The sequence below is a fragment of the Chinchilla lanigera genome, unplaced genomic scaffold (assembly GCF_000276665.1).
Source record: "Chinchilla lanigera isolate Chin_1 unplaced genomic scaffold, ChiLan1.0 scaffold00146, whole genome shotgun sequence".
Classification (NCBI taxonomy): Eukaryota; Metazoa; Chordata; class Mammalia; order Rodentia; family Chinchillidae; genus Chinchilla; species Chinchilla lanigera.
Genome location: NW_004955547.1, coordinates 1,894,216 through 1,904,707, shown reverse-complemented (window position 1 = coordinate 1,904,707; position 10,492 = coordinate 1,894,216). Strand labels below are relative to the sequence as shown.

The following is a 10,492-nucleotide window of genomic DNA, read 5'->3' as shown; positions in this document are numbered from 1 at the left end:
TTTTTTTTTTTTTTTTTTTGTCTTTTTGAGGCAAGGTCTCGCTATGCAGTTCAGGCCGGCCTTGAGCGCACTTTGTAGCTCAGGCTGGTTTCGAACTCGTGACAATCCTCCTGCCTCAGCCTCCCAAGTGCTGATAATCATTTCAACAGATACAGAAAATGCATTTGACAAAGTCCAACACCCATTCATGATAAAAAAAAAAATCTACAGAATATTGGAATAGATGGTCTTTATCTCAATTTAAAAGCTATGTATGACAAATCAATAGCCAACATCATACTTAATGGTCAAAAATTTTCACTCTAAAATCAGGAACAAGACAAGGATATCCACATTACCACTCTTATTCAATATAGTTCTGGAAACATTAGCCAGAGCAATTAGACCACAGAATAAAAATAAAAGGAATAAGGATAGAAAATAAAGAAGTTAAGTCATCATTATTCACAGATGACATGATAGTCTACTTAGAAGACCCCAAAAATTTCACCAAAAGACTCCTAGATTTAACAACTAAATTCAGTAGCATAGCTGGATACAAAGTCAAAACTTTCCTGCATACAAACAACAAACCCACAGAGAGAGAAATTAGGAAAACAACACCTTTCATAGCAGCATCCTAAAAAATGAAATACCTAGGAGTCAATCTAACAAAGAAAGTAAAAGACCTTTACATTGAAAACTACAGTACTCTGGTAACAGAGGTTGAAGAGGATATCAGAAAGTGGAAAGATATCCTTTGTTTTTAGGTAGTATGAACCAATATAGTGAAAATGGACATACTTCTGAAATTGTTATACAGATGTTATGCAATTTCAATCAAAATTCTAATAGCACATCTCAGAATTAGAGAAAACAATCCTAAAATTCATTTGGAACAGGAAGAGACTAGAATAAGTAAAGGCAGTTCTCGGCAACAAAGGCAAGGCAGGGAGCATCACAATCCCAGACTTGAAATTATACTACAAAGCTACTGTGATAAAAACAGTATGGTACTGGAAAAAAAAAAAAAAAACAGACCCAAGGATTAGTGGAACTGATTAGAAGATGCAGAAACAACTCCAGACATACTTAGTCACATTATCATTGATAAAGGGGCCAAACCCATTCACTGCAAGAAAGACAGCCTCTTCAATAAATGGTGCTGGGAAAACTGGCTTTCCTTATGCCAAAGACTAAATCTAGATCCATGTCTCTCTCCATGTACTAAACTAAAATCAAAATGGATCAAAGACCTAAACATTGAAACAGAAACATTAAAGCTGCTGGAAAATAGAGTAGGTAGAACTCATGAAGACATAGATGTAGCCAAAGACTTTATGAACAAAACCCTGATCACAAAAGAGGTATCACAAAGAATCAACAACTGGGATCTCATCTTACTAAAAAGCTTTTGCACAGCAAGAGAACATCACCAACAGAGTAAAGAACAACCCACCAAGTGGGAAAAAAAAATTTCCAGCTATTCCTCAGACAGAGGACTAATATCTAGAATATATAAAGAACATAAAAAATCAGATGCCCCAAATATAAAGACCTAATCCAAAAATGGGCATCTAAAATGAATACATGCTTCTCAGATGAAGAAGTAGAAATAACAAATACATATGAGAAAATGTTCAACATCACTGGTCATTTGAGTGATGCAAATTAAAACAATACTAAGATTCCACCTCACTCCAGAAAAAAATGGCTATTACCAAGAAATTATCCAGTAACACTCACTCTTAAGTGAAATAAATCAGATACACATGTTCAAATATAGCATGATTTCTCTGGTGTGAGAAACTGAAAGTGTAAATAAGGACCAAAATGTATAACAGATTTTGTGAAATAGGAAAATAATTTTCAAATGGGAAGGAGACTAGGGAGGTGGGAGGGGAAAGGAAGGAAAAAGGAAAAAAAGAGAAAAGAAGGGAAAAAAATGGAAACAAAGCTTTTATAAATGGGGAGGGGGAAAAAGGGTTGAAGGGAAGGCAAAAGGGTTGAAGGGAAAGGAAGGGAAGGAGAAAAAATGAAAACTCAAGATATATCATATACAGATACAAATTCCATATGATGAATGTTATCATTATGTATATCTAAAATGTACCAGACAGCTAAGACAATTATCTACAGATTTTGAAGGAAATAAATGTGGCTTAAATTGTCCCCCAGTTTTCTGGTCAAGTTTTTGCTTGGCAAGTCAGCCCACACCTTTCTCCCTAAAAGTCCCCAGCAGAGCTGATAAATTCAGGTAGAGAATATCCACAGCTCTCTAGCTGTCACACACAACCTAGTGTGAATTGAGGGCAGTGGAGAGGTATACTGCAATGTGCTTGGGCAGAAACTCCTATTAAGGATTGATTCTTTTGTTCAGTAACACTGAACAAATATTCACTACCATAAACTGACCGTGACCCTCAGAAAAGTTGACCTGGTCTCTACAGAGTCACTCATTCATAAGCTCAGCAAATATTTACTGAGCTACAACGTATGCAGAATCACCAGGCATTAAAACTCAGAGCTCCTTCAGGAACTCTTTCGAAGTTTTGCTTTCTTCTTGTTGCTTTCTGGTTCACTGTAAGACTACAGTGTGAATCTCTCCCCACTGACCATGTTTCTCAATTAACATCCATTTACCGCGGTTTGGTATTGGGACGATTTCTGTAAAATGTTCCATTCTGAGGAGGTCTGGTGCACACAGAAGCCTTGGTAACCGCCCGGGCCCACTTGCTTCCTGCTCCACCACTTCCCCTCTCACAGAACTCCACTTACCAGCACTACTAGGCGCAAATGCTGAGGATGGCAACCTCTTCCGCCTTCGCTTCAAGCACTCCCTCTGGTTGATTCTGAAAGGGCTGATCCAGAGAACTGGATAACCTCAGTTCCAGCCCAATGTAGGGCCTTCCCTAAAGCTGTCTCATCTTCTTGCTCTATTACTACCCCTTTTAAGAGCTCATCAATCCTTAAAATATCAGTAGCACCTCCAGAGATCTCACCAAAATGAAAAACACAGGCGTTTGTTAACTCATCCTAAGCTACACCAACAGGCTCCTAGCTGGCTTCCCTCATTCCAGTCTCGCCAACTCTAATGTATCCTTTGTACACCTTGCTACACATATCTTCCCAAACATTTCGTCAGTGCTCCCTCACAGCCAGGTATTAATCTAGATGTCACAGACACAAGCTGCAGTACTGCAGTGATTAAAAGCACATTCTGTGAAAAGAAGTAAGGCAGTTGGGCAGAGCTACAGGCAGTTTTGTCACTAATTAGAAGTTATCTGACCTCTTTATACCTCAGTTCCCCTATTTGGAAAATAGAAATAATAAAAGTACGTAATTCTCAGAATTATAGGGTTAAATGGGATCGCAGGGCTGGGGTTGTAGCTCAGTGGTAAAGCACTTGCCCAGCACATGAAAAGCCTTGGTTTCCATTTCCAGCACCACAAAAGACCAGAAGAACAAGGAGGAGGGGGAGGAGGAGGAGGGAGGGGGTGGTGAAGAAATCAATGGGATGGCACACGGAGAACACCTAGCACAGTGCCTGGCACAAGGCAAGCACTCAGTAAACGTTACTTCAACAGCAACAACAAAGGGAGTTGTCGGGTGAGCAGCAGAGAGGCATGTACCTTCCACAGCAAATGATGGGAGAAGTGATCGCACTTGCTACGTGCTGTGAGCAGAGGAGACTGAGCGGCAAATGTGGATGGAGCAATACGAAGCCAGACCTTGAAGGTCAGACCAGACTTTCCTACATGCAAAGGAAGGAAACGATTTCCCAGCTTGAACACCTGAACAAAAGCACAGCAGCAAAGAAGAGAAACCCTTCATGTAATCAAGTGATGTCCAGCTGTGGCTGTGTGCTAATCCTGACAAACCCATGGGCTCCTTTGCACATGGGAGAACTGTTCATTTATTCATGCAGCTGAGAGCCAATTTTATATCAGACAGCACGCTAAATTTCCTGGTGCCTGCCCTCATACACTTCTACTTAAGAAGGTAGTAAGTAAAAAATCAAAAATATTTCAGACAGGCATGGTGGACATGCCTATAATCCCAGCACTTGGAAGGCTGAGGCAGGAGGATTGCCTGCAGTTTGAAGCCAGCCTCGGCTACACAGTGAGACCCTGTCTAAAAGGAAAAGAAAAAAAAGAATACTTAAGTTTCATGTGCAATCAAGACAATAACAAGAGGCAAGAAAATTAGAAGTTCGGGGCCAGCCTGGGCAACTTACAGCTCCCTGTCTCAAAATAGCAAAATAAAAGGATTAGGAATATAGCATAGTGCTCCCTGGGTTTAGTCCCCAGTACAGGAAGGAAGAAAGGAAAAGAAGGAAGGAAGAAAAGAAGGGAAGGAGCGAGGGAGGAAGGGAAGGAGGGAAGGGGAGAGTAGGGGGAAGGGGAAGGGAGGGAGGGAGGGAACAAAATGGTATCACATGAAGGAGGGTCTCCAGGGGTAAAGATCAGGCAGAGCCACTCTGACAAGGAGAACTGAGCCATGACAAGGCCTGGCTAGAAAATGTCCTTGGCAGAGAGAATGACAAACTCAAAGCTCCTGAGTACTGAAGAAACTGAGTACTGAAGAAACAATGAAGCCAGAGCTTGTGGTCTAGACCTATAAGCTCAGCCACTCAGGAAGCTGAGACAGGAAGACCATGAGTTAGAAGTCAGCCTCCCTCAAAGATCCTCTCTTAAAATTTTAGAAAAAGGCCTGGAGTGTAGCTCAGTGGTAGAGAGTTGGCCTAGCAAATAGGAGGCTCTGGATTCAATCTCTAGCACAACAAAGAAAGAAGAAAAGACAGCAAGTCAGAGTAGGATACAAGGTGAGAGAGTGAAGAAGAGGTGGTCTCAAGAGTGGAGAGAGGTGTGAACAGAGGTGGTCTCATGGGCAGGCCCTGCTCATGTGAAAGGCTGGTCACCCGTGACAAAAAATTTGGATTTTATTCTAAAGTGCACTGGGAAGGCGCCGAAGGGATTCCAGATGGGATATGACAAGATCTGCTTTGTGTTTTTAAAAGCTCTCTCTGGTTTTCATGTGGACTGTAGCCACACAAGAAAACAAGCAGAGGGTACTGTTGGAAGGCTAGAGCAGTGCCCACACCAGAGACAGCACAGACTTCTGATACCCCGAGGTGACATCCGGAACATCTGTCTGCACCCCGTCACACAGTTTACTCACTTTGCAAGGTCCGTCTGCCCTGAGCTCATCCTCACTGGCACACGGGAGGCTTAACTGGCAGCTGGCACTTGGCCGGACTGTGTCGCCTCACTTCTTTTCCTCCTTTACCCTCCTTCCTTTTTCCTCCCTATCTTCCCGCCCAACTGCAGCCTTCATGAGGTCCCGCTGTTCCCACTCAATTCCATTTCCTCTTCTCCCTCCACCACCCATGAAAGTGTCACAAGCTGGACAGAAAGAACATAATTATTTTCTATCCGACCCCAAAAGCACTCAGGGATTAGCGGTCTCGTAGAAAACTAGCAGAAACCTAAGGGCTATTATACTCTCAGTGATACAATCTGCACACATTCTGCCTACTAGGGACCTTATCTCACAGTCATTCCAGCCTATTGTCCTCACTGCTGCCAGAGAAATCTTTCATAGTAAAATCTGATGTTGGTATCATTTGCTGTCTCTTGAGACCCCTCTCTCACCTGTGTTGCCTTCCCCTCCTTGCTTAAACCCCTCTAGTGGTGCCCACTCGTTTCTCAGATAAATACCAACTTCCTCAACAGGACCTGGTATGTTACAACCCCAGAGGATATCCCACATCACTCTCCTCACTTAACCCTGTGGCTCTACCACACTGGCTTTTCCTCTGAATGCGGCCCCTTCTGCCACAGGACTTTTGTATATGCTGCTCTCTTTGTGTCTGTGACCTCCCTTTTCCCTTCCTTACTTAATATTTACTCATTCTTAAACCAGGCGTGGTGGTGCACACGGGCGTGGTGGCACACGCCTGTAATCCCAGCACTGAGAAGGCTAAGGCAGGAGGACTGTTTTGAGTTTGAGACCAGCCTGGGCTACAAAGTCTGCTCAAGGCCAGCCTGAACTGCGTAACAACACCCTGTCTCAGAAAGAAAATAAATAAATAAATAAATAAATAAGTAAATAAGATATTTACTCATTCTTTAGATCTTTGTCCAAATTTTCTTCCTTAGCAAAATTGTCTCTGATCTGAAATTACACACCTATAACAGCTAAATTTATTTTGAAACTTTTATCACAGTTTATAATATATTTATTTGTATGATTACTTGATGAAAAATAGTTACTTCTCCCTTATCAGTAGATGACAAGCTCCAGGAGGGCAAGAACTTGCCTGTTTTTCCCCTTTACTATATTGCAGAGGTTAAACCACATAGTGGGCCTAAAGAAGATTAGATATGGAAAGATTTTCCAAAGTCTTAGATACTGTTCCTTTCCTCCCCCAGTACTGAAGATTGAATCCAGAGCCTTCACACTAAGCGACATCTCCAGCCCTTTTATTTTTTTATTTTGAGACAGGGTCTTGCTAAATAGCCCAGGCAAAACTTGAACTTGCAATCCTCCTGCCTCAGCTGCTGGCCTGCCCCACCACGCCCTGCTTTGTTCCTTTTCAACTGAGAAAGCAGAAGAGAAATTACGGATCTTCTTAGCAGCAAATTATTACTAGGAAGAAGGGGAGGGAGTCAGTGTCTGACACTCATTTTGCTACACACTCAGCGCGTTTTCCCTGCCTCCTTCCAGAAACAACGCTGACGTCAGCATGGCACTTGTGTCCAAGACCTGAGAGGGCCCACCATCCTCTTCAGAGCCATCCACTCATCTTGACTGCCCTCCCGCCTTCAAACCCTCCTTCCAGGGCAGTGATCACACCATCTGATTGCACGGGAAAGGCAAAGTGAGAGTTCCAAGAGCTACCACTCACTCACTGGGTATCACACAATAAACAGTCCACAAAGCCCTTCCCCGAGAGCACCCCTGTCAAGTAAACAAAGCAAGTATCACTATTTCCCTTTCAGTAAGCAAGGAAGCTGAGGCTAGAAGAGGCAAGTGACTTACGCAAGGTCAACACGCCTATGTGAGACACATGCGGGATTTGCATCCACGGAGTCTAACCCCTAGTCCAGTGCTTCCTTTCCTTGGCCAGCCCAACAGTTCTGCTGCCAATTATTTAACCCTGTTTTTCTCGCTCCCCTAAATAAGCACCGGTTCCTGACCCGTCAACACTTCCCACCCTAGTGCACGCAACTTGTCAAAGGTCTGTGCGGGCGGCCGGAGGAGTCGCAAAGCCGGCCGCGCTGAGGAGGGCTCTTCCCAGCCTCCCGTCTTTCCGGCCCTTCCTCTGAGCCACTGACGAACCCCAAGCCCCCCGGGACAAAAACACAAAGACCAGAGCGAGGTCCCTGGCTACCCTTTCGCCCACCTTCCGGCGGGACAATGGCGAAGCTAGAGCCGGCCTCTCCCACCGGGCCCGACCGCGGCGAGCGGAGGTCACGGGCCGCCGGCCGGCCGGGCGCCCGCGGGCGGGCGCGAGGGATGCGCCCAGGTGCGGCCCAAGGTCACCTCTCCGGCCGCTCCGAGCGCCCCCTGGCGTCCCGGTCCCGGCGGCCCCCCTCGCCCTCGCGAGCGGCCTGGAAGTCCGGCCGGGGCAGAGGGAGAGTGGGCAGAGGACGCGAGGCTGAGCCCCGGGGAGGGGCGGGAGGCGGGGCCCTACCTGATAGCTGAGGACGCCGTCCGCTTCGCTACTCCCGGCCGGCATGGCTGCGCGGAATTGGGTTTCCCCAGCGGGTTCCGGGCCAGGTCTCAGCAGTCCGCGCCGTCCTGTCGGATATGAGTGGATCACTCGAGCCGCGACCCCTACCCTGAGCCAACGGTCAACCATCAACCCCCGCTGGTTCCATAGCCACCGGCCCGCGAGGCGCCCGCGGCAGCCAATCAGCGAACGGCCTGTGCAGCCAATCGGAGCGCGGAGCACTGGAGGACGCTGTCCGGCGGTACCCTGGGCTACAGGGAGGCGGAGGAGCGAGCCGGCGCGGCAGACCGCTCCCCGCCCGGTTGCCGTGGAAACCACCTCCCTCCCTTCGGGGGCCTCTAGGCTGGAAGGTCCCTCCTACTGCTTGCTAGAAATCGAAAAAATCTCTGCTTATGTTTGCACCTGACTCTTGAAAACTGGGAAAGTGTTAGTTTTTCCTATTCTGATTTTATTTCTTGGGAGATGCTTTATAAATTCTAAGGAAACGTCCCTCAGGGTTGCAGGAGCAAAGCACTGAGGCATGAGGGCAGAGGGCCTTCTAAAATGAATTGTTCATCCCTGAGCTTACAGCCAGATTGAAGAGTGTTGAGGAGAAGCAGGCAGCCAGGCAGTAATCAGGCCTCCTCCACGGCTGGGACTTCGCAGGTCTTCTCTCCGAGTCTCAGGTCTGCAAGCACAGAGATCAGCTGAGGATGGTTGCTGAAGAAATCCTACCAAGAAAAAAGCCTCCAACTTTTCCAGGAAATGATTTTAGGGAAATTATTATTTATCAACAACAGAACCAAACAATGGAAGGCAAAGTTAGAAAATCATGAGTAATGTATTCTAAGCCGGGCGTGGTGGCGCACGCCTGTAATCCCAGTACTCGGGAGGCTGAGACTGGAGGATTGTTGCGCGTTTCAAGACCAGCCTGGGCTACAAAGTGAGCTCAAGGGCACCCTGAACTGCATAGCCAAACCCTGTCTCAAAAAGGGGGAAAAAAAAAAGAGTAATGTATTCTATTTGATTTAGGTTTAAAAGAAAAGAGAGCCTAGCTAAAATCTAACTAGTCCTCTATTCCCAAAAGGGAGAGAGGGACCTTTTTTTCATATGCACTTTTATAAGAGACTGTAGGTAAGTCCACGTTATTAGGGGCAAAAGAGTCGCTCCAAGTAAATCTCACCCTCCAAAGAAGCTGCTCGTGGGGAATACAGTCCAGTGCAAGCCTTGCGTACCGTCCCACGCATTGGCCCTGAAATGGGAAGCCAGGTGAGGCTCCAGCGCGCCTGAAAAAGAACCACATCAGTTTTAGTGCCCAGGTCCACATTCTCTGTCCATCTCTCCATTGATCCTACCTCTTGAATCTGTATTCACATCCCACCCTCACCTCCAGTTTTGCCCATAAAAATCCTTTTTTAATTTTTAAACTTTATTTTTTATTAGTACCTATTTGTCATACATATTGAACACATTCACCATAAGGAATCTGTACCTCGACATAATATATCTTAATTCTTTCTTTCCCAGTCCCCTCCCTTGAGCCCTTCTTCCCCTCACTATTTACACAAACTTTGTTTCCATGTTTTCTTTCCGTTCCTTCTTTTCCTTTTCCCTCCCTTCCCTTTCCTCTCCCTCCTCCCTTGTTCCCATTCCCAGTTAACATATTCTTCCTACTTCCCAATATCTGTCGTCCAGTTCTGTTCCTTTTACCCTTTGGGTTTCTCATGCAGGAGAAACAATACAATATCTAAACGTGCATGTCCAGTTTATTTCACTTAAGATTATGGTCTCGAGGTGCATCCGTTTTCCTACAAATGATGCAAGTTTGTATGGGAGAGTAGTCGTCCATTTTGTATAAATACCACACTTTCTTTATTGCCTATCAAAATCTTAGCCATCCTTCAAAGTCAATCCCAAAGCCCGCCTCTTCCAAGAAGTCTTTCTTTATTCCGCTCTCCCTGACACCCCTAACAGAGGTTCTTTCTCCCTCTATAGAATTCTCACTTCATGCTTCTCACAGGGGTTACATGCTCTAGTTACTGAAGTACTGTATACGTTGACTTTAATTTACTAAAATATTGTATGCTCTTTGAAGACAATGATTATTTTTCTTATGCCTTCCTGGAAGAATACTGGACACACAGAAAGTAGTAGGCAGATATATGTGCTTTTAACTTAAAAAAACATTAGTTCAATATATAAAAATTGTTATTGAATATGTACAATGTGCAGATTCAAATAGCACTAAAAATGCAGATAAATCTAAAACATATCTCCAAGGAGTTTAATAATCTAATCATGGATGTTAATACAATGGCAACAAAATAGTATGTACACTAAGAGCCATATGGGTGGGCCGGGTGTGGTGGCACATGCCCATAATCCCTACACTCGGGAGGCTGAGGCAGGAGGATTGCTGGGAGTTCAAGGCCAACCTGGCCTGCAAAGTGAATTGAAGGCTACCTGAGCTACACAACAAAACTCTGTCTAGAGAAGAACAATTAGCCATATGGGTAATATAGCCATCTCTCAAAGTCAAGCCCAAAGGCTAGCTCTTCCAAGAAGCCTTCCTTTCAAAGATTGTGGCCAAAAGGAAAATGTGCTTGGTTTCCAAACAAAGGTTACAAAAATTCAGAAGACAAAATTAGTTTTTATAACTTGAGGCACTTCAAGGAGACACAGAGGACGTGGGTTCCAGCTAAGTCTCAAAATACAGCTAAAATTTAATTGAGTAAAGGTTAAAAGAAAGGAGGTTGGGCAAAGACTTAAGAGTAATAATGCAGCTGGGCATGGTGG

General features: G+C 45.1%; 1 protein-coding gene across 1 annotated transcript in view; it reads right to left on the bottom strand.

Moving 5' to 3' along the window:
* Positions 1-8,111, bottom strand: part of Slc4a8 (solute carrier family 4, sodium bicarbonate cotransporter, member 8) — a 78,689-nt gene extending 70,578 nt beyond the window's left edge. Inside the window, exon 1 of the mRNA XM_005415404.2 lies at positions 7,679-8,111. Within this exon, the coding sequence (XP_005415461.2) occupies positions 7,679-7,846 (168 nt within the window). The 5' untranslated portion in view covers positions 7,847-8,111. The remainder of the gene's footprint in view (positions 1-7,678) is intronic.
* Between the last annotated feature and the right edge of the window lie 2,381 nt (positions 8,112-10,492).